General features: G+C 41.6%; 1 protein-coding gene across 2 annotated transcripts in view; it reads left to right on the forward strand.

Moving 5' to 3' along the window:
- Positions 1–25243, forward strand: part of cobll1b (cordon-bleu WH2 repeat protein-like 1b) — a 140172-nt gene that overhangs the window by 87586 nt on the left and 27343 nt on the right. For both annotated transcript variants that reach the window (XM_052020483.1, XM_052020491.1), the window contains exons 3-8: positions 6561–6749; positions 11336–11540; positions 13568–13796; positions 14896–14937; positions 15456–15547; positions 18122–18364. In XM_052020483.1, coding sequence (XP_051876443.1) covers positions 6561–6749; positions 11336–11540; positions 13568–13796; positions 14896–14937; positions 15456–15547; positions 18122–18364 — 1000 coding nt within the window. The remainder of the gene's footprint in view (positions 1–6560; positions 6750–11335; positions 11541–13567; positions 13797–14895; positions 14938–15455; positions 15548–18121; positions 18365–25243) is intronic.

Below are 25243 nucleotides of genomic sequence, written 5' to 3' on the forward strand. Positions count from 1 at the left end.
TCTTCCTCATCAAGAAGATTCCTCATCAATAAGGGCTCCAGTGGCTGGGAAGGTAAGGTAGAGAAGCAACTAGAAAAGGCTAGCTGTAGAGAAGGTGGATAATCCTACACACCCTTGCTCGCCAAGAGAAAGGAGAAAATTGCAGAAGCACAGGCTGTAATCTTCCAATGCCCTCATCAAGAAAGTCGCTGAGAGTAAAAGCTATAACTTCCTTAACCTTTTCATCGATCTATGAACATGACCTGTCCAATCACCCTCAAGAACCCTCTTGCTATTATGTCTCCTGCAAGTTACTGCTCCACACTTTCTAAGGTGATGGTTCTGTCTTGAATAAGATAACGCATTGTTTTTGGTTGGTAAAATAATACTTTATTTCCAATCACTAAGCTCATTTGCTAGAAGGAGATGAGAGCCATTAGGGTGGTGGTTCGAGAATGTTAATCCCGTTGACCCATGTGTTCAGGGATAGTTTTTATCTCAAATCTTTGTTAGATTTGGACAGCACTCTGTGGAAAAGGCTTTTTGGCTGTTCTTGAGATTCATGCTGGATTTTTATTTGCAAATTTCTGTTGGAATGATGCAAGGACTTCTGGCTCTTGGCTGACCTACGGTTATCATGTCCCACTGCCTGGCTCGTTATAAGTTAAGTGTTCAAGTCCGGTTCCCATCGTTATGTCTGCCACTGTGTAGGAGGGAATCTTGTGCAGCTGCTGTGTTTGACTTTCTGCAGTTCCTTGGAGACTAGTGACCAAGTACATTTGGGGAGATTTCAAAATGAAGGAAGTTCTGCTGTAGTGCATCATTATAAGGAGAGCAAGTGTAACATGGGTTATCGATAAAGAATATTTACCCGAGGTAATTTTCCTATTGATTAGCTCCTGCTGTCAAAAGAAAATGAACTTCTTTAGATGTAGGCATTGTTCCTAGGGGGCAAGGGTAGGAAATGCATATTTACACTAAACCTAAGCTCCCAGCTTTCATTTATCATTTAAATGGAGCTGGGTGAAGCACACTTAACTCAAATGGAGCTGTACAGGAAACCTTTTGTGGAATAATTTTCTGTGAAAGACATCCTTGTTTCATGTTTTTCCTTCCTACCAGCCACTGGAGTTGTTATGGCTATTTTGGATAATATTTCACTTTTTTCCCCCACCCCAACACCCAACCCTAATTCTTAGCTGTTTATTTATAGTTTTAAATGAATGTAATGGAAATTTAAGAAGGACCATTTGGTCATTCTGCATTTGAATTGTAACCAAGGAAGATTTTGTTTTGAGAAAAAGCCAAGGCAGTATTTTTTCAAACTTTTTATTACTGTTTATTTGTCAAATATACTTATCAGCTTGCTTTATGCTAAACCATTTAAAAGGTTAGAATGGAGGAGAGTGGTTTCCTTTCAAAATGATAGAATCTATAATTTGACATTAGATTGCTGCTATGTTACTATGTAACTATAAAATTGAAAGGAGAAGGACAAGTTTGTGGGTTTTTAAACCCACGTAAATTAGTTTGGTATTGAGATAGAAACAATTAATCATACAGTCATAAAGTTGTACAGCACAGAAACAAGCTCTTCTGCCCAACCTGTCCATGCCAACCAAGTTGCTACCTGAGCTAGTCCCATTTGTCTGCATTCAGCTCATATCCCTCTGCACCTTTCCTATCTATGGACAGGTCTCAATGTCTTTTAAATGTTGCAGTTGTACCCACCTTTAACACTTCCTTTAGCAGCTTGTTCCATATACCCACCATCCTCTGTGTGGAAAAACTTGGCCCTCGGGTCCCCTTTAAATCTTTCCCCTCTCAACTTAAACCAATGCCCTCTAGATTTAGACTCCCCAACCCTGGGGAAAAGACTGACCATTCACTTTAACCATTGCCCCTCGTGATTTTTTATATACCTCCTATAAGGTCACCCCTCGACCTCCTACGTTCCAGGGAAAACAGCCGCATCCTATTTAGTCTCTCCTTACAACTCATGTCCTCCAATCCAGGCAAAGTCCTTGTGAATCTTTTCTGTGCCCTTTCCAGCCTGATGCCATCCTTCCTATAGTTGGGTGACCAAAACTACACACAGCAATCCAAGTGTCTTGTACAGCTGCAACATGATGTCCTAAGTCTTGTACTCAGTGCCCTGACCGATGAAGACAAGCATGCCAAATGTAGTCTTTGCATCAGTCTACCTGTGTCACTACTTTCGGGGAGCCTTGTACTTGCACCCTGAGGTCTCTGTGTTCTACAATACTCTCCAGGACCCTGCCATTCGCTAGTATTTCCTGCCCTAGTTTAAATTCCCAAACTGCAGCACTTCATATTTGTCTAAGTTAAATTTCGATCTGCCATTCTTTGCCTAGTACTTGATCTAGATCCTGTTGTGATCTTAGATAACCTCCACTGTCCACTATACCACCAATTTTGGTGTCATTTGCAAACTTACTAACCATGCCAACTACATTCTCATCCAAAATGTTAATATAAATGACGAACAACATTGGGCCAGCACTGATCCCTGCAGCACACCACCAACCTGAAACACAACCCTCTGACTCCTACACCAAGCCAATGTTGTATCCTATTGGCTAGCTCGCTCTGGATCCCATGTGATCTAACCTTGCAGACCAGCCTACCATGTGGGACCTTGTCAAAGACCTTGCTAAAGTCCATGTAGACAACGTCTGACACACCTGCCCTCATCAATCCTCTTGGTCACCTCTTCAAAAAAAAACTCATGCAAATTTGTGTTTTTAAAATTTTGTTTTGGTTTAACATTTTCACTGTGGGTGCTGAGTTGTGCAGTAAATCATGAACCTAATGACACCTCTACCATGGGAGGCAGGCTTAATGGAACAACTGGTCTTTTCCCATGTATCATTTTGTACGTTTGTAATGCAGTTTAAAACGTTAAATCTGTTAGCTTTATTTTGTGCACATGAAGTCCAGGAATTAATACAGGATTTGATAATTTGGACTGCTCCTTTCCGACCACCTTTTATCAGTCTTGCATCTTTCTCCTCTAGCCACTTATTTGCTGTGACATTCTTGTTATTTATTCGCAGCTTCTGAGCATTCCTTTTTGTCTTGGCCTTCTCTAAGGCCTTCCACGTGAGTTCCCACTGTTCTCCCAGTGCGGTTGTCTTCTTGAACTAAAGTTAGCCACTCTTGAGCATGGCTGGTGACAGATTGAACAAGCTTCCAGTGCAGCTGGCCTTGATGTTTACTGTCAGAAGCACGAGAGTACTGGAAAACAAGAGCGGGAGGAAACTGGAGCTCTTGGAAACCTGTGGGATCATAGGAAGAACATGGGCAACACCAGAGGTCAGGATTGAAAACAGCCACTGGAGCTGTAAGGCGGCAGCTTTTCTCGCTGTGCCACTGTGCAGCCCTCCTGGTATTGAGCACTATTGCAGGAGGTGGATGGGTCCAGTTGCCTCTCATAGTTCATGGGGTATGGGAATGTTGCAGCTATCGTGGGAACAGCCTGCCAAAACTCATTTGGGTTGTGGGACTTTGTCTTATTTAAGACAGCTCGTACTTTGGGTAGATCTGAGATAGTGGAGACATCTGCGCTTTCTGCATCAAAGCAGCCTGCTCATCAGATTGGCTTAGGAGGCACGGTCGTGTTCAGCTGCTCGACATTGGCAGACTAGGAATACTGGATGCAAGTCGAGAGGGAGTTACAGAAAATGTTCATTGTCCAGCTACTGCACAATCATGTGGAATAGTGGGCAGAAGAACAACCCTGGATGAGAGAAGGGTGAATACGGGCAGCTGTACCCATGTGGGCAGGGACTGTGACCAGGGTGCAGGTCAGGTGACATAGTCACTCAACAGGTATTGCTGCTGCCTCACAGCTCCCGTGACCCAAGTTTGATCCTAATGAATGGTGCTGCCTTTTGTGGCATTTGCATATATCCCCTGTGACCATGTGGGTTTCCTACCACATCCCAAAGGCATGTGGATTGATTGGTTAATTGGCTATTGTAAATTACCGTTTGTGTAAGTGGGTGGGAGGAGAGTCAAGGTGGAGGTGATAAGTGCACATGAAGGAATAGTTGCAGGGAAATAATTAGGGGAATAGGATTAATGGGATTGCTCGAAGAGCTAGTATAGACTCAGTGGGCTGAATGGCCTCCTATGCCATAAGAGGATATGAGAGTGATGCACTGGCATTGTGCACTTTGACCCCAGTCGATCTGAGGAGGAATAAAACATGGGCTGACAAAAAGTGATGAACAGCTAAATGCTGGACTTCCTGTGAGGAGGGTAGGCAGTGGCTTGGCTGAAGCATGCCAGAGTTGTTTATTCCTGAAATTCAAGGAAATTTGTGTGACACAGAGCCCATGGCTGTGGTGAAGCAGCATTGCAGAGAATCGGAATGTGAGTTTGCAATGAGAGTGGATAATATTAACCAAGCATGTATCTACAGAGTGATAAAGAATACATAAAGGGTATTGCTTGAGAGTCCAAGATTTGCATACTGATTGTATGGCAGACAGTAAGGGTTAGATAACCATCTATTTCAGCACCAGTTTCAACACAAGTGAAACGTGTATTGCGTCACACTGGCTGGAAGACACTAGGGTGGAAAGTGTCGATTACAGGAATGTCTGCAAAGAAACATGGGGTTGAGAAACGGACCCATTAAGCAAAGTGACAATTTGCTCAGAGAATTGGACCAGGATGGGGTACCAGGAAATACCGAGTTTTAGTACGTGGTTTGCGGTGTTGTCCCGAGTCAGAGGCATCTGTTGGATGGTGACATGGCCATCCCAGAACAGGAGCACTTCCTGCCCACCTCGATGACTGGTAGCTCAAAGGAAGAGTCCGTAACTTGAAGAGTGAGGGAGCAAGTTCCAGAAGTTTCAGGATAAAAGCTTTTACCCCAACCAGAGTCCAGAAACAAGTTGAGAAACAAATGGCTCAGTACCAGGTGCTGTAGTGTAGTGAAGTGAAGATGAAGTCTGGTACAGATGATAACTGACAGAAAAGCTACGAATGTATGAGGTCGACGAAAGTATGTACTGTCTGGTGTAAGACTCTGGCTATTCTCAGAATGGACTAAACCACGTATAAGTGACTTGGATGAGAAAGAACATGGTATTATTAAGTTGGCAGATGACGCACAAATTGGAAGATTCATAGATAATTTAAAGGAGATCTCGGGATACATTTTTCACATGGCAGATGGTGATATCTGAAATGAGCTGCTGGGGAGGGAGTGGAGGCAAATACCATTACTATGTTTAAAATAGCAGATATGGCAAACAAAATTATGGAAATGTAATATAGATGTTCTTAGTAATAGTGGTTGATTGGAGAAGTTATCAGCAGCTCCACTTGATCCTGGGGTGGGTGAAATTAGGTTAAACTATATAAACACCCATGATACTTTTCAAAGATGTTTTATACCTGCTAATGGTGTTGTCTTGTGGGTCCTATTGAGGATCAGGTGTTATTGTTCCTTGGCTTCATTCTTCAGTGAGCTCTGGGGAGAGGTGGAATGGCAGTTGGCGTTGACCCTCTGTCTCTCTCTGGCAAAGTTTCAGCCCAGCCCCACCGAACTGAAATTGGGTGGGTGGGGATAAGAGTGATAACTCTGAACTTGCCACAGGCCGTTCATCCTGCACACGTTTTACCCCACTTGAAGGTTGCTGATCTTGGTGTGTATGCACTGTCCCTCCACTTGCTCCCCTGGCACCACTATGGGGCCATCTTTCCATTTGCTCTTTTCCCACACTGTCACATCCCACATCCCACCCCACCCCACCACCACCTTTCTGGCCTAAGCATCCAAAACAGAGTCAATGTGAAGCCGGGAGGGGGTGGGGTGGAGAGAGAGGTTTGTCTGAGAGGGACTGAGTGAGTTGGCATTTGCCGGCCCAAGCCAGAGATCTATGGTAGAAGCCTAATGTGATGGTTTTCAGAATTTCTGCAAAATAACACTTCGGGTGGGACAATTATCCTCGGCCGCTGTCCACATACAGGTCATCCCCAGGTAATGAACGGGTTCCGTTTTTGAAGATGTCCGTTAGTTGGAAAATACACAAAAATCACTCGATGTGACAACCAGTCCTCCAAAGTATTGTAATGAATGGCGTCAAATGCACAAGACTGATAAGAAAGGTTAATTACTACAAATAGAGAAGAAACTAGTTCTGCCGTTCGTAGGAACAAATGTATGTACATCAGACTTTTGAATTTAAAGATATCATGTATGGGTGTCCATTAGTCAGGTGTTTGTAACGTGGGGATGGCCTGTGCCCTTCTAGTAGCAATCAAAATTCTTTGCTCTACTTTCCCTCAAACCCTTGCTTTCCTCACCGAGGAACACTGAGTGAAATTGTAGCATAAAAGTTCCACAGGTATTGTGATCACCTAGCACTCTGAACACTACATTAATTAATTTAACATCCAAGGGTTTGTTACACTTGGCTGAGCCATGAACAGTATTCTCGGCCGAGAGTTAATCAAAGAATTTATGGTTATTTTTTAAGATTATTTTTAAACAATCCTTCTGTTCAAAGCAAATCCCATTAATTGGTATTCTCTTTTACCAACAGCAAAAGATCCAAAGCAAAAGCCCCAGCACCGCCAACATTTTCCAAGCATGTTGAGAGCTCTTCAATAGCTAAGAACCAAGAGGGTGAAAATTTAACCATGGAACCGAAAGATAATGTCCTGAATGCACACATTGATTTGATTGTGGTTCTGCCAGGAGGTGAAGAGCGATCCACCAGTGTAAATGGAAGGTAGGTATCTTTGTAGCTTTGCCAGCACTCGTCCATTGTGCCTCTTTTTACTAGATTGTCCTTTTAATCTGGCCCTTAATGAACAACTTGTATCTCTTCTAGAAATTTTTAACATTTATTACTGCAAATTACATCATCATTGTGGATCTTAAAGATGTGATGAAAACTTCATCATATAAATCAATGTTAAGTATTAACTTTTGTGAATTGAGAGCACAAGTTAATAGTTCACATTTTATGCAATGATTGGGTTACATTTTGTTTTACTAACTTACTAAAGTGCAGTATTATCCGGAAGCTGGTTGGTGTGACGTTTAAAATGTTTCATAGTTTTTGTAGGTTCACAAATTGAGTGTCTAGGATGGTTTATAATTCTTTAGCATTGATCATTGATGAGCTTGACATCAATCCTAGAAGGGTATTGGTTCTGCCTTTATCAAATATGAATTGGTTAGTGTATACTCCAAGGGAATTTAAAAGGCCCTTTCACTTAAGAGCAAAGTGCAGAGTACTGCAGAAATTTGGTTGTTGACTTTTCACATTGTGTATGGATGATTTCTAAAAGTTAACCAGAGGGATATATTAGGTGATCATTGAGCAAGTAGTTTTAAACTTTAAAAAGTTAATTTCTCAAATGAGGTAAAAAAAAACATGGTGGAAATTCTTGGGTAGTTCTTTCTGAGAGCCAGCACAAACATAAGGCCAAATGACCATCTCCAACAGTATTGAAAGGATATTAAACACACACACACACACACACACACACACACACACACACACACACACACTTCACAAGTGATATCTTTTTAAGGCAAAAAACAAAAAAAATCCAGAGAAATTAAAGATGGCCTCAGGAAAAAGAAAAGATTGGATAATGTTCCCAAAGAAAGCAATAAGCCTGATGATTAGGAAGATTGAAGAATTTGGCAAAGGAGGGCCAAGCTGTTGATTAGGAAGGAGAAAGTAAAATACAAGAGTAATCTAATGAGGAATATAAAAACAGACTTTAAGATTCTCTTCTGTGTGAAAAGGAAAAGATTCTGCTCAAGTTAATATGGATTCCTTACAAAAGACAAAAGAAACTATATGAGGGGACAAGGAATTGACAAGTAAATTAAATGAATATTTTATGTCTGTCTTCACAGTAGAAGACACAAAACCGCTGAAAAATCATGAGGAACTACAGGATTAAATTGTTTGAGGAGCTCAAAGAAATTCACATTAATTTCCCCAATAAAATTTCTTTTTTACTAATAGGACCAGAAGCTTTTTGGGTTGGAGACTGAGATCTGTGGGGTTCAGCAGGGAATGGTGATGGGGCCACAGCTGTTCAGTCTATATCAGTGATTTTAATGAGAGGATCCAAGTTTGCTGATGCTGCAAAGGTGGGTGTCGGTGTGGTGATGTAGATGTGCCTGAGAGGCATATAGAGAGGCTAAGTGAAATGCAAGAGTATGGTAGATGTAATATAATATGGAAAATAAGTTAATTTACTTGGGGTGCAAAAAAATAGTTTGGCAGGATTTTTTTTCTTTAAATGGTCAGAGGGTCCTGGGTACCCTTGTACACAAATCATTGAAAGTTTACTTGCAAGAGTTTAGGATGGTAAATGGTATTGTTGGCCTTTATTACAAAAAGATTTATAAACGAGTCCAATTATCTTGAGCCCTGTCAAAACCACAACAGGAATATTGTGCAAAGGCCTTGCCTCCCTACCTGAGGCAGGATGTACCTGAGGCAGGATGTATCTGCAGCAGGGGGAGCTTGTTAAAGATTTATTGGACCGTTACTTGGGATGGTGAGGGTATGAATGGATCTTAAGTTGACTGTCCCTCAATGAGATCAGGAGAAGGGGGAGGTGATCTCTTAATGCACAATTTTTAAACAACAAAGGTGTATAGGATGTTTTCGGTGTTAGGGTCTCAATAAGGGATTGCCCGTTCAGAACAGTCATGTAACAAAAAAAAATTTTCACGCATTGGGAGTTGATCTTTGGAATTCTCTACCCAAGAGGACCATGTCGGCTCAGTCACTGTATGTTTAATACTGAGATCAGTAGTTTCTTAAATCTTAAGGGAACCAAGGGTTATGGGGTCAATGAAGAAAAGTGGAGAGATTGTAAAACGTCACCCATGATCTCTGTGAGCAGGTACAGAAGGGCAAATGGCTTATTCTTATTTCTTATGTTCTTATCTATAATTCTATCAAGTAAATTTGCTGTTAAATCCAAATAAATAAGTAATGGAAATTTTCTGATGAGTGAGCCAGCAGCAGCTGAGAAGGAATGACTGTTGGATGCAAAAATGTCCCAGGATAGAGAGAATTTAGCAAGCAGCTAACTGGTGAGCAATTCCAGTAACAGATCAAAACTGACCTGTTCACATTGTTGCTGTGGTAACAGTCTAATACAAACCATCCTTGGCCTCCATACTGGAAGGAAAAATTCATCAAACTCGACCGTTCACTTTCACAAATGTCACAGTCGCCAAAAGACACAGTATAATCCACAGAACATAACTTGTACAATTCAACGCTGCTATTTGTAATGTTTTCGTGGTATCAAATAATAATTTTGCTTGACAATCTAACTGGAGTAAATTGGATCTGAATTCACAGTTCTTATTTTTGAACTATGTTCAGGTAACAAGACAGAATTTCATTCACATTAAGTACTGCTTTCTGCTTGTATTGATATAACTTTCGGTTCACTTTAAATCCTCTCTCTGTGGATTCTTAAAATATTACATTAAGTCAGCATTAATGTAAATCAACAAATGGTAATAGAAATTACTATCTTCTGATTATACATTGCAAGGAATGATGATCACAGGAGGCTATTCACCTTATCACATCCATGCCACTCTCTTAAAAAGAGCTACCTAATTAATCTCATTTGTGTGTTGTTCAACAGTTTAATGTGGATTTTTTAAACTGTGAAAAGAAACATACAAATTTAAATTATTTGCAAAATACTTCTGTGAGCAAGGGAAGTTGTACAAAAAGGTAACTTGCACTATCTTTTTGTTTTGTGTTTAGCATGGGATTGATCAGCACAATGTATAGATTTGTGGTTAATAAACCTCAGTACTATAATTTAAACCCAATTCCCAGCAGAAGTCCAATAAAATCAGTTTCTAACCTCCAAACCCCATGAGTACTTTGCTGAGAGCCAAGAAAAGTTGGCTGAATTTGCTATTTCTCTATTCTGAATCGACAAGCTGGTGCATAAAAGATGCCTGACCTTGCAACATGGAACAATTTGACATGTTCCAAAAAGGAAATTAAGAAGATTTTGTGCCTCAGCCACAATTAGTACAAGTGAGGAAACAAAACATTTATACTTGCTAAAGACCTGACAGTTGGCAGCTATGCATCACTGTGTTTGATGTTTTACTGTGGTTTCTAATTTTATTTTATTAACTTTCTCTGTGTGCTTCTGTTCTAGATATGGTGTATTTTTCTTTCCTGATTATCCTTTGTGAACTCAGGGCATGTGTAGATGAGATTTTTTTTTAAGATGTACAATAATCCATTATTTGCAGCCTGAGATCAAACGATCCTTGACTATTTTCCTTTAAATTGCAAAATAACTTTTGCCTCCGATTTGACTTTCAATTTACTTGTACCAACCATGCGGATTCACGCTGGCTGTCAATGGTCTGAAATTGTCTTGTGGACTTTTGCAAAGAATTCTTTGTTTTTTAGTTTTTGAAGAAACATTTTCCTTTCAAAGGAACTTATCTTTGTATTCATCATTCCATGCCAGTAATGAAATGTGGACAAAAGAAATACCAGACAGGAAGAAAACTGCAAGCATTTTGTACCATTTAATTATGATGCTTTATGCATGCCATAGATGTAATACAGGAAATAAAAATAGGATATCATTCTAAGACCAAGTATAAAGAACATATAACAAATTTCTTTCCAACACCATCTCATCAGCACACCCAGCTGCAGTCCAAACTGATAAAACTAATCCAGGATATCATATTGCCTATGACTTGAATTACTTTGCACACACCTTTTTGTAAAACACTGTTTCTGCCTTGGCTAGAAATTATTGCGGCCCCAGCTGCAGTCCAAACTGATAAAACTAATCCAGGATATCATATTGCCTATGACTTGAATTACTTTGCACACACCTTTTTGTAAAACACTGTTTCTGCCTTGGCTAGAAATTATTGCGGCCAAGTATCATTTACCATGGTAGCTTGTAGCTTGCTCTAAAGTTCTACCACTCTTTGGGTGGGAGGAATGAATGAATTATGCTGTACTCCTTAAAATGCCTTCACCCTGAATGCTCATTGTTTTGAAATTATCAGCTTTGTTTATTAACCTATTGGTGATCTCTTGTTTGGGCTATCTTTTTTTCACTAAAATGTTTTTTAGACTAGGAGTAGGCTTTTGTTCTGTCCTATTACAATTGCAGAATAATTATGAATATGTATGACGGCTAATGTTGTAAACTGCAGACATCCAATCACCAGATGGAATTGCACGTACAATCAGCTGGTTAATCTTTTGCTTTGCAATTTATTTATAACAATGATTTGTTAACCTGGAAAACATCATTGTTTTTCTAGCAAACCCATGATGGATTTGTTGATTTTCCTTTGTGGCAAGTATCACTTGAATCCATCAAGTCATACAATTGAATTGGTAGGAAGAGAGAAGAATCAAATCCGATTCAAACCCAACACACTAATTGGGACGTTGGAAGTAGAGAAAGTTATTCTGAAGGAGAAAAATGTGGAAGAAAAAAAGAAACCCACATCAGTGGTGCCTGAGGTTGGTTAAATTAGCTTTAACAAAATGTAAACTTATTTATTACACACTCATAATTATCTGATTCTAATTCTGCAACAGAAAATAAGGCAGAAAGCTGGAGGTTTTGAGTGTACACAGTTGCTCAAGTTTTTTGTCTTTTAAACTGTACTTTAATGAAAGGCCATTGACCTGAAATCTTAACTCTGTTCTGTACGAGCTGCTGAATATTTTCCAGTATTTTCTCTTTTTAATTCAATGTTCAAGCATCAATAGTATTTTGCGTTTGAACTTAGTGCAATAAGGATGGGATTGGTCTTTTTCTTGCTTCAGGTACAAATTTCTTCCTAGCCATTGCACTCAAAATTCTGAAGCGAGAAGAAAGGTTTTCTTATCTCACATGGTCCTTTTTTAAAAAAAACACTATTTGTGATATGCGAAGTAGAAAGTTCATTTGACCAAGTTATACATAGGGTATCACAAAGCATAATGTGATGGTTATAGGAGACCTAAACATGTAAGAACTCTAGTATCTTAGCAGTATCAGCTCTAATCGTTTGAATTAAACACATCATCCATGAATTGCAACAATTTGAAAATGCCAGAGATATTTGGCTGCTTGTTATAATGTTCCAATTTACTGAAAACTAAGGTTACAGAGAGAGTAGGTTTGTATAACAGTAGTTTTGCATCCATCAAGCTATAAACTTTGTAAGTAGAGTAGTTAATTAATCACAGACCCTGTGTGTTCCAATAGTTTTGTTCTTCAGTGCAGTGGAGGTCACTGGTTAGGAGGCCGCTGAAGAAGTAGCCTTGACAAATTGCCTCAGTGCACTTTGCACTTTGTAGAAGGTACACACTGCAGTCACAGTCCATCACTGGTGGAAGGAATGAATATTTAAAATGAAGGATGCAGTGCCAAACAAGGGGGCTGTTTTGTCCTGAATGGTGTTGAGCTCCAAGTGCTGTTGGAGCTGCAGTTGCCTATCACACTCCTGACTGTGCCTGTATTTCTTGGGAAAGTTTTTTGGCAATTATTTGGCAACTTCTGACCTGTTCTTTTAGCCACCGTGTCTGTATGGGTAGTCCAGTTAAATATCTGATTTTTAGTGTGCCACAGGAGGTTGGTCATGGAGAAATTTGGCAATGGTAATGCAATTAAAAGTACTGTGGTTAGATGACTGCTTATTGGAAATTCAGTGCCAGTTGCTTATGTGGTGTGAATGCTATTTGCCATTTATCGGTCTAATCCTAAATGTCCCAAGCCTTTTGCATGAGGGTATGGTTTATTTCATATAAGAAATTGCAAACCTAACTGCATGTTGTGTTAACATCCTACCATCTTTTGATGGTAGGAGGAGTCCTGTTGAAGTAATTCAAAATGTTTGGGTTTCAGGCATAGTCCCGATTTAACTCCTGCAACTGTCAAATTGAAATGATTGCCCTTCAACTATTATGTGATCATTGTTGGAGAATTTTTTTTCCTCTTGTTCCCACTGACTTCCATTTTGGATTGCTAAGTTGCTTTTATTTGGTGGGAATACCTTAAGAAAAATGCAGGTCAAATATTTATTTGACCTGCTTGAAGTAATGGCGACAATGCAGCTAAGGTTTGGGTTATTTTTGGGTTTGAGAAGCTCCCTTCACTTTGGCTGCTTCTAATGGCATAAAACAGTACAAGATGAGGAGTTCAGGTCATTACAAGTGCTTTTCTTTGTCAAGAGAAGCCTAGGATTGAACCTTAACTTGACAGGATGTGCCTGGTTTTGTACATTTACAAGGTATCCTAACTGTGATTTGATGTTCAAGTCCTCAATCCTGCTATTTTAAAAAAAATCTATTTTGAGGAAAGTGTTGGGCATTTTTCTTTGTGAGGCAGGGGAGAAAAGGAGGTCTAAACAAATGGATTATATATCAACTGATCCCCAAATTTGGGCATTGATGAGGTGGTGACAGTTTTTTTTTATCTTAAATGTAATGCATCATTATTTCAGCATCATCTATCAAGCATGCCCCTGTATTCTCTTAAATGTTTTTTTTTCTACTTTCAGCAAACAGTGCGAGTGGTAGTAAACTACAAGAAAACACAGAAAACCATCGTACGTGTTAGTCCACTTGTTCCCCTTCAAGAACTGATTCCAGTAATCAGCAATAAGTGTGAATTTGATCCAAGCAGCACTATTTTAGTCAAAGACTTTGAATATCTGGAACTGTATGATTTGACAAAATCTCTCAATGAGCTTGGTTTGCGAGAAGTGTGCGCTGTGGATACCAGCATGGGTATGTACCTGGCTGTAGACAGTGGATTCAATAGCACAAAAATATATGTCTTTGATTGCTTTGGAATAATCCAAAAATGTAGCAATAAAACACTGCAGTAGTTTTCAAAATTATTTATTGATAAAATTCTTATTCAGAAAAATACAGGTGCAATACTAAATTCTATTCTGCAAACATTCAATGTTTCAGAACACTGAACTTCCATCAGTGTTACTGAATGTTAGTCTGATTGATGTAACCAGTTTTCTTTCTTGAAGGTAAACAGTCCAAGCTAAATTACAGCTAGAAAAAGACAAAAATGGATCCTGAGAGAGAGAATAAAAATTAGGGGGGGGAGAATCAAAGGATTGGTCAAATAAATTAGTTTTTAAAGGTATTTAAAAGAAGAGAGATTCACGAAGGAATTTAAATAAAAACATAGACTTCAGAAGATACTGCTGCCATTGATGTAACAGAGGTGAATTTATGGCATTAAAGGAGATTATAAGTGTAGATAGGCAAGGCCATTGAGCACATGGATGAGCAGTTTAAATTTTGAAGCTTTGGGGACCCTAAAGCCAAGGATGGGTGAGTGTGTACCGATCGCAAAGTTTTTGAACTGAATTTATGGAGCTTAGATAATGGAAAGTCAGCTAGGAGGATGTGAAAATAGTTGATATTGAAGGTGGTAAAGGCATGGATTAGAATTCCAGTGACTAGTTAGCTGAGTTTGGCTGTGAGCAGAGGCCAGTGATGTGGTAGAGGTAACAGTATCGGTCTGTAATGGGGGGAGTAAATGGGCTTGGAATATAAGGGGGAAATAAAATGATGAAATTACTAATACTTGCAGTCAGCCAAGCAGAGATGTGGAATTAGTGGCAAGATTAGGAAGATGAGTTACCAAAATCTGGCTCTCAGGGACAGAGTAATTGAGAGAATTGGCTTAGAAGTAGGGTTGGGTGTTGTTGGCGTCTGGTACTTGGCCCATTTAGTTGATGTTGCTGAGGGGCAAAAGTAAGTTTTTAAAAATTCTTTCCATGAATACCAAATGATGCTACCAGCAAAGCTCATTGATGTTAGAATCTAGGTAGTTAAAATTGTGCCTTCCACTTATTTTTAGGACTTCCTCAGCATGATTTTCAAGGTGGATCCTTTCAGCAAGGTAATAAAATTTTGGAAATTAATCCATGAGATTGTACAGACCATATTTCTTGATTTGTCATTTTTTGGATTTTCTTTATACCAAAGTTGTGCCTTGTGTATGTGTGTTTTGTACTTGCCCCTTCTTCTCCTGGTTCTTTTTTTTTCTTTCTTGCTCTCCTACTAGCTCACTGAATTTCTCCCCCACCCCACTTTCCCTTCTGTCACACCCCCGTTTGTTAGCATTTGTGCATCTGTCTCTGTAATCTGTAAAATCAGCTATAAAATTTATGGAATGTGCAGGGTATTTGTAAGTTTGGTTATGGTTATCTTCAGTGTATTTTTTTTGCAATACATATCTTAATCCTTTTTATTTAAGGAAGTGAGAGAAGCATTTGGTTGAGTTAAAATTTGGGGAATGTTAATTAGTGTAAAGATGCTCGTACAAAATATACAGTTTGCTATATCACTATAACCATGGACCCAACAATGTGAAAAATACAATCAATATTTATTTCATTTTCTTACCTGTGTTTTCAGAACAGCCTCTGGTTTCAGGAAATTTAAATCTGGAGAAGGAAAACAAAGGATTCTTCAACATTTTTAGACTGAGTAAGAAGAAACGGGAAAAAGTAAGCATTTTAAATGCATGTTGTTTGTATCACCGCTGCTAATGCTCTCGATGTGTAGCTGGTTCAAGCAGAGCAGCAGCAGTTCTCTGCACCTGCTAAATAAACATCCTGAATAATTATGATTAATTATACATTTGTTTAAGAGCAAAAAAAACCTTCCTGTACAAATGCAAACAAATATTACTATATTTAGAATGTACTCTTGATGAGTGGAGTTTTGCTATTTTAATTAAATCATCCAGTTGAAATTCTAAAATTATAGTTGCGCTTTCAGGAAAGATCCTATATTCACAGATAGAACTGTACTCCTGATTTGAGTAGATACATGTGATTTTCATTTTAGCTATTTGAATTCATAAAATAACAGTGCATTTTGGATATGCTATCCTAAATTCTCAGCTCTATATACACGTGTATATACACATGTATATCACACATATAGAGTAGCAAGGGGCTGAGGAGAGCAAGAAGGGGACATGAAAAGGCTTTGGCGAGTAAGGAGAATCCCAAGGCTTTTTTCTTGTACATGAAGAGCAGAAGGATGACAGAAGTAAAGGTAGGTCTGATTGGAGACAAAGGTGGGAGGATGTGCCTGGAAGCTGTGGAAGTGGTTGAGGTTCTCAATGAATACTTCTCTTCAGTATTCACCAAGGAGAGGGGTCCTGATGATGCTGAGGACAGTGTTGGTAAGGGTAATGTTTTGGAGCATGTAGATATCAAGAGAGAGGATGTGTTGGAGCTGTTAGAAAATATTAGGACAGATACTGTAAGTCCCTGGGCCTGACGGAATATTCCCCAGGCTGCTCCGCGAGGCGAGGGAGGAGATTGCTGAACTGTTGGCTAGGATCTTTGAGTTGTCGTTGTCCACAGGAATGGTACCAGAGGATTGGAGGGTGGCAAATGTTGTCCCCTTATTCAAACAAAGGTAGTAGGGATAGTCCAGGGAATTATAGACCAGTGAGCCTTATGTCTGTGGTGGACAAGCTGTTAGAAAGGATTCTTAAGGGATAGGATCTGTGAGCATTTAGAGAATCATGGACTGATTAGGGACAGCCAGCATGGCTTTGTGAAGGGAGGACCATGTCTCACAAGCCTGATAGGATTCTTTGAGGTGACCAGGCAGGTCGATGAGGGTAGTGCAGTAGATGCGGTCTATGTGGATTTTAGTAAGGCGTTTGACAAGGTTCCACATGGTAGCCTTCTCCAGAAGGTCAGAGGGCAAGGGATCCAGGGAGGCTTGGCCATGTGGATTCAAAATTGGTTTGCCTGTAGAAAGCAGAGGGTTGTGGTGGAGGGAGTGCATTCAGACTAGCGAGCTGTGACAAGTGGTGTCCCACAAGGATTGGTTCTGAGACCCCTACTTTTTGTGATATTTATTAATGACTTGGATGAGGGGGTGGAAGGGTGGGTTAGCAAGTTTGCAGATGACACAAAGGTCAGTGGTGTTGTGGATAGTGTGGAGGGCTGTGGAAGCTTACAGAGGGATATTGATAGGATGCAGAGCTGGGCTGACAAGTAGCAGATAGAGTTCAATCCGGAGAAGTGTGAGGTGGTACACTTTGGAAGGACAAACTCCAAGGCAGAGTACAAGGTTAATGGCAGGATTTTGGGCAGTGTGGAGGAGCAGAGGGATCTGGGGGTTCATATCCACAGATCACTGAAAGTTGCCTCACAGGTGGATAGGGTAGTTAAGAAAGCTTATGGGATGTTAGCTTTCATAAGTCGTGGGATCGAGTTGAAGAGCCGTGAGGTAATGATGCAGCTCTACAAAACTCTGGTTAGACCACACTTAGAGTACTGTGTCCAGTTCTGGTCGCCTCATTATAGGAAGGATGTGGAGGTGTTGTAAAGGGTGCAGAGGAGATTTACCAGGATGCTGCCTGGATTAGAGAGTATGGATTATGAGGAGAGACTGAAGGAGCTAGGGCTTTACTCATTGGAGAGGAGGAAGATGAGGGGAGACATGATAGAGGTATACAAAATATTAAGAGGAATAGATAGAGTGGACAGCCAGCACCTCTTTCCCAGAGCACCAATGCTCAAAATAAGAGGACATGGCTTTAAGGTAATGGGTGGGAAGTTCAAGGGAGATGTCAGAGGGAGGTTTTTCACCCAGAGAGTGGTTGGTGCATGGAATGCACTGCCTGGGGTGGTGGTGGAGGCTGATACGTTGGTCAAGTTCAAGAAATTGTTAAATAAGCATATGGGGGAATATAAAATAGGGGGATATGTGGAAGGAAGGGGTTAGTTAGTCTTAGGCGTGATTTAAGGGTCGGCACAACGTGGTGGGCCGAAGGGCCTGTATTGTGCTATATTGTTCTGTGGTTCTATATGTGTGATTTCTTACCTTGTAGAGGGGTACATCCATTGAAAGGTTAGTAAATTGTTATTCCACAATTGTTTGTGTTCTTAATGTTTTTGTTTTAGTATGATTTCCAGTGTTGCATTTTTGTTTTATTTCAAAATGTTAGTAGCAGTATTTATTCCAAATGAGATTTAATTCTTTATGATTGGAATATGTTTGAATAGAGGATGGCAGTTTTAGAAAGTGAGCTCTTTTTTTTGTGTCTTTAGCCAACAAGTGCTCCAGCAACCCCATTAATAAGTCCACAAAGACCACTTGGCATGAGCAGTTCGAGTGCCTATTGCCCTACGTACGAATCTAATACATTACCGTCAGACCTGCCAAAGAAAAGACGAGCACCTGCACCACCACAGCGTGTTCCACAAAGTCTTCCAAGAGAATCAAGTCAGAAGGCATCAGCCAGGCCTACATCTTGCGTTTTCTCAGATGTTTCCCTAAATGAATGTGCACAGGTTAGTAAAGTAGATGACACTTCTGTATTGCTGCAATTTTCCTACACTTTTTTTTACATCTGTATTCTACAAAAGGTTTCTCCATCCTATAATTTGTTTTTGTACCATATAGGACAAGCAAACTGGTTAAGCTCTAACACTCACTTACTGAGATGTGATTTGCATGAACACTTCTTGAATTTGGTGCTTGTGATCAATTTTAACACCTTTTGCAGACTGCACAATTATGGTTTGTGGTTGACAATAATGCTGACGGTTCACTGTGTGAAGTAGATGGTTATTTAGTGAGAATTAGAGCATACATCCTTAACTTCATGAATTATCAAAATTTTACTTGTGTGAAGGGATGGTGAACAAACATGAACTATTTTTTTGTCTGATTATAGGATCAGAGAATGATAGATGTCAGTAACAAATTGAACACACAGCAGTTCACAATAGTGTCACTATTACCTCTCCAATCGTAAATCTCAAGGCTTTAACTTAAATCAGCAGGTACAGGTGCCGGAATTGTGGCAATACTTGTGGGCTGCCCCCAGAAAGATGCACTTCACTGTGTGTTTCAATGTACATGTGACTAAAGATATCTTAATGTAACTTGTCTTTCCCTTGGTAGTTTTCGTTTTGAAAGAAATGTAAAATTGGGAACTTCTGGCATATGCAGCATTTGGTCTTCTGCACAGAGAACTCAGCAGCACGGTAGCATTTGATGCTAGTTGACTCTAGCCTTGAATCCCAAATGAAAAAGCACAGTATGTGCCTCCAGTGCAGCTTGCTTTAATGAGAATGAATAGTAAGGTTTTGGAAGAGATTTCCTTTCAGTTCTTATCCCCTTCCCCTGGCCTTCCTGTCTGATCGTTGCTTCACCATTGTCAAAATAAGCTTGTTCTCCATACATACACTCTGTCTATGGGATCTTGAAAGTTACTTGCTTTCTATTTAGTATTTAATATTTTTGATTAAAAATATAGTTAAATAGATTTACAGATTTTGTTTTGGAAAAAATCTTCAAGTTTGCCACCCTAAGACTTGACGATTTGAGATTTACTCTGTTATTGTGTGAGGAGCTAAGTGTGATTTATCTTAAGAATATTCCTGGGAGTTGATTCCCTGGTCTTCAAAAAAAAAGAACTATTGCACTGTCATATAATTTAGAGAAATTATTTCCTGTGCTGTTTGCAAGTTCCATCTTTTCATTCATCACAATATCTTGCAATAGCCACTCGAGGAGAAACAGTGGTAATTAGTAACTAAATTGTCCATTTGGAGCAATGGTCACTGTCCCCCAACTGCTCCCCCACTGATAGATCTGTCACCTGTCCCAGTTCATTACCTAAAACTAGATCTAATATGGCATTCCCTCTAGTCGGCCTGTCAACATGCTGTGTCAGGAATCCGGCCTGGACACACTTAACAAACTGTGCCCCGTCTAAACCCTTGGCACTAAGTATATGCCAATCAATATTTGGAAAGTTGAAGTCTCCCATTATAATAACCCTATTATTTCTGCATCTTTCCAAAAACCGCCTCCCAATCTGCTCCTCGGTATCCCTACTGCTACCGGGGTGGGGGCTATAGCATACTCCCAGGAGGGTAACTGCCCCTTTCTTGTTCCTAACTTCCACTCATATTGACTCTAGAGAGAATCCTTCTACATTATCTACCCTTTCTGCAGCTGTAACAGTGTCACTGACCAGTACTGCCACCCCTCCTCCTCTTCTCCCCCCCTCCCTATCCCATTTAGAACACTGAAAACCAGGAATATTCAATATCCATTCCTGCCCTGGTATCAGTCATGTCTCTGTAATAGCCACAATATCGTAGTCCCATGTACTTATCCAAGCTCTCAGTTCATCACCCTTATTCCTGATGCTTCTTGCATTTAAGTAAATGCACTTTAGCCCATCCACCTTTCTACTTCTATACCCTGTACTCTGCTTCTCCTTCCTCAAAGCCTCTCTACCTGTCAGATCTGACTTTTCCCCATGCACTTCTTCCTCTGACCTACTCCTCCGGTTCCCTTCCCCCTTGCAATCTAGTTTAAACCCTCCTGAACCACCCTAGCAAACCTGGCCGCAAGGATATTGGCCCCCCTTGGGTTTGGGTGTAACCCGTCCTCTCTGTACAGATCCCACCTTCCCCAGAAGAGATCCCAATGATCCAAAAATCTAAAACCCTCCCTCCTGCACCAACTTCTCAGCCACACATTTATTTGCCACCTCCTCCTATTCCTCCCTTCACTATCGTGTGGCACTGGCAGCAATCCTGAGATCACAACCCTTGAGGTCCTGTTCTTCAGACTTCTGCCTAGCTCCCTAAACTCACTTTTCAGGACCTCATCCCTCTTCCCACCTATGTCATTGGTACCAACATGAACTACAACTTCTGGCTGTTCTCCCTCCCACTCTAGAATCCTGTGGACACGAGCAGTGACATCCCGGACCCTGGCACCTGGGAGGCAACATACTGTCCGGGATTCATGCTCACTGCCACAGAACCTCCTATCTGTTTCCCTGACTACTGAGTCCCCTATCACTACTGCCTTCCTCTTCTCCTCCCTTCCCTTCTGAGCAGCAGGACCGGTCCCAGTGCCATAGACCTGGCTACTGCTGCTAGGCTCTGGCAGGTCATCTCCCTCGACAGCCTCCAAAGCGGAAAACCTGTTACTGAGGGGAACAGCCTCTGGGGTCCTCTGCTCTATCTGCCTGTTTGTTTTCTTTTTCCTTTTCCCTCCCCTGACAGTCACCATTCTATCTACTTCCTGGGCTCTAGTAGTACCTGCTCTAAGGGGGGTGACCGTCTCCTTATGTACAGTATCTACAAAACCCTCCCCCTCCCTGATGCTGCGCAGTGTTTGAAGCTGCAACTCCAGCTCCTCGATTGTGAGCCGAAGTTCCTCCAGCCTCAAGCACTTACTGCGGATGCGGCCATCGTGGACCACAGCAAGGTCCACTAGCTCCCACATCAAGCAGCTGCAGCACACCACCATGTCCTCCATCAGAACTAATTCTTTTTTTTCCCCCTAGTTTTTCTACTTAAAAATTGATAACAGGTAAACCTTACTTTTACCTACCTACCAGCTACTCACCTGTCTTGCCCCTTTATGCTTAAGCCAAAGCCCGACCACTCTGCTCCCTCTCACTCCACTGCCTGCTAGATATGGCAGTTTGCTTTTTTAACCGCCCACTCCTTACCTGCCGCCGCGCCTGCGCAGTCCAGCCCCCACTATTCCCGATTTAAAAACTTATAAAACAACTTAAAAAAAGAACCTTATAAAATCTAACCCTTATAATAAAAACGCTATTTAAAAAAAAAAGAAAAAAAACTTATCTGCTCCAAAGTCCCGACGTCTTCTGAAGTGAAACCCACGAAGCCCTATGGACATGGACAGGGATAGGAGCAAAGAGGACGGGAAGATATTTAATTGGGGAAAGGCGAATTATGAGGCAATAAGGCGAGAACTTGGGAGTGTAAATTGGGATGACATTTTTGAAGGGAAATGTACTATAGAGATGTGGTCGATGTTCAGGGATCTTTTGCAGGATATTGGAGATAAATTTGTCCCGGTGAGGCAGAGAAGGAATGGTAGGGTGAAGGAACCGTGGGTGACGAGAGAGATGGAACAACTATTTAGGAAGAAGAAGGCAGCATACATAAGGTGTAAGCAGCAAGGATCAGACAGGGCTCGTGAGGAATATAGAGTAGCAAGGAAGGAACTTAAGAAAGGGCTGAGGAAAGCGAGAAGGGGACATGAAAAGGCTTTGGCGAGTAGGGTTAAGGAGAATCCCAAGGCTTTTTTCTCGTACGTGAAGAGCAGAAGGATGGCTAGAGTAAAGGTAGGTTCGATTAGAGACAAAGGTGGAAAGATGTGCCTGGAAGCTGTGGAAGTAGGTGAGGTTCTCAATGGATACTTCTCTTCAGTATTCACCAGGGAGAGGGGTCTTGATGATGCTGAGGACAGTGTTGGTGAGGGTAATGTTCTAGAGTATTTGGATATTATTAAGAGAGGATGTGTTGGAGCTGTTAGAAAATATTAGGACAAATAAGTCCCTGGGGCCTGACGGAATATTCCCCAGGCTGCTTCGTGAAGCGAGGGAGGAGATTGCTGAACCGTTGGTTAGGATCTTTGAGTCCTCGTTATCCACGGGGATGGTACCGGAGGATTGGAGGGTGGCGAATGTTGTCCCCCTTATTCAAGAAAGGTAGTAGGGATAGTCCAGGGAATTACAGGCTGGTGAGCCTTACGTCTGTGGTGGGTAAGCTGTTGGAAAGAATTCTAAGAGAGAGGATCTATGAGCATTTAGAGAATCATGGACTGATTAGGGACAGCCAGCATGGCTTTGTGAAGGGAAGATCTTGCCTCACAAGCCTGATAGGGCTCTTTGAGGAGGTGACCAGGAAGATTGATGAGGGTAGCGCAGTGGATGTGGTCTACATGAATTTTAGTAAGGTGTTTGGCAAGGTTCCGCATGGTAGGCTTCTTCAGAAGGTCAGAGGCCAAGGGGTCCAGAGAGGCTTGGCCGTGTGGATTCAGAATTGGCTTGCCTGTAGAAAGCAGAGGGTTGTGGCGGAGGGAGTGCGTTCGGATTGGAGGGCTGTGACTAGTGGTGTCCCACAGGGATCGGTTCTGGGACCTCTACTTTTTGTGATATTTATTAATGACTTAGATGAGGGGGTGGAAGGCTGCGTTAGCAAGTATGTGGATGACACAAAGATTGGTGGTGTTGTGGATAGTGTGGAGGGCTGTGGAAGCTTGCAGAGGGATATTGATAGGATGTAGAGCTGGGCTGAGAAGTGGCAGATGGAGTTCAATCCAGAGAAGTGTGAGGTAGTACACTTTGGAAGGACAAACTCCAAGGTGGAGTATAAGGTAAATGGCAGGATTCTGGGCAGTGTGGAGGAGCAGAGGGATCTGGGGGTTCATATCCACAGATCACTGAAAGTTGCCTCACGGGTAGATCGGGTAGTTATGAAAGCTAACATCCCATAAGCTTTCTTAAGTTGGGGGATTGAGTTTAAGAGCCACAAAGTGATGATGCAGCTTTACAAAGCTCTGGTTAGACCACACTTAGAGTACTGTGTCCAATTCTGGTCGTCTCCTTGTAGGAAGGATGTGGAGGCATTGGAAAGGGTGCAGAGGAGATTTACCAGGAGAGTATGGATTATGAGGAGAGATTAAAGGAGCTAGGGCTTTACTCATTGGAGAGAAGGACGATGAGAGGAGACATGATAGAGGTATACAAAATATTGAGAGGAATAGATAGAGTGGACAGCCAGCGCCTCTCTTCCAGGGCACCAGTGCTCAAAACAAGAGGACATGACTTTAGGGTAATGGGTGGGAAGTTCAAGGGAGATGTCAGAGGGAGGTTTTTCACCCAGAGAGTGGTTGGTGCATGGAATGCGCTGCCTGGGGTGGTGGTGGAGGCTGATATGTTGGTCAAGTTCAAGAGATTGTTAGGTAAGCATATGGAGGAATTTAAGATAGAGGGATATGTGGGAGGAAGGGGTTAGATAGTCTTAGGTGTGGTTTGAAGGGCGGCACAACATGGTGGGCCGAAGGGCCTGTACTGTGCTCTATTGTTCTATGGTTAAATTCTCCAGTACAGATTGTGATTGGTTCCCAGAACAGGAGGAAATACATGCAGCAAGTATTTGCCAAAAATGTAAATAAGATGAGAGAGCTCATGCTAAAACGTGCTTGCCTTCTCATTCAATGTAGGAACCAAATTATTACCAAATTGGCAAACTGAGTCACCAATAATGAGCATTTTACTTTTTTAAACATTAAATCAATAAAAAGTGCAAGATGTGAATTGAAAATGCTGATTCTGGAAGTAATCCTTTCTCTGATGTTGCACTATACCATAGAACCATACAGCACAAAACAGGCCCTTCGGCCCACCATGTTGTGCCGTCCATCAAACCACCCTCACACTATCTAACCCTTTCCTCCCGCATATCCCTCTATCTCACATTCCTCCATGTGCCTATCCAACAAACTCTTGAACCTGTTCAATGTATCTGCCTCCACCACCACCCCAGGCAGTGCATTCCATGCACCAACCACTCTCTGGGTGAAAAACCTCCCCCTGACATCTCCCCTGAACCTCCCACCCATAACCTTAAAGCCATGCCCTCTCGTCTTGAGCATTGGTGCCCTGGGAAGGAGGCGCTGGCTGTCTATCTATTCCTCTCAATATTTTGTATACCTCTATCATGTCTCCTCTCATCCTCCTCCTTTCCAGTGAATAAAGCCCTAGCACCTTAAGCCTCTCCGCATATTCCATACGCTCTAATCCAGGCAGCATCCTGGTAAATCTCCTCTGCACCCTCTCCAACGCCTCCACATCCTTCCTATAATGCGGCGACCAAAACTGAACACAGTACTCTAAGTGTGGTCTAACTAGAGTTTTGTAAAGCTGCATCATCACTTCGCGGCTCTTAAACTCAATCCCACGATTTATGAAAGCTAACATCCCATAGGCCTTCTTAACTGCCCTATCCACCTGTGAGGCAACTTTCAGTGAACTGTGAATATGAACCCCCAGATCCCTCTGCTCCTCTACACTGCCGAGTACCTTGCCATTTATCTTGTACTCTGTCTTGGAGTTTGTCCTTCCAAAGTGTACCACCTCACACTTCTCCGGATTGAACTCCATCTGCCACTTTCAGCCCAGCTCCGCATCCTATCAATATCCCTCTGTAAGTTCCGACAGCCCTCCACACTATCCACAACACCGCCGATCTTAGTGTCGTCCGCAAACTTACTAACCCAGCCTTCCACCCCCTCATCTAAGTCACCTATAAATATCACAAAAAGTAGAGGTCCCAGAACCGATCCCTGTGGGACACCACTAGTCACTGCCCTCCAATCCGAGG

This window comes from Pristis pectinata, chromosome 1 (genome assembly GCF_009764475.1).
Source record: "Pristis pectinata isolate sPriPec2 chromosome 1, sPriPec2.1.pri, whole genome shotgun sequence".
Lineage (NCBI taxonomy): Eukaryota > Metazoa > Chordata > Chondrichthyes > Rhinopristiformes > Pristidae > Pristis > Pristis pectinata.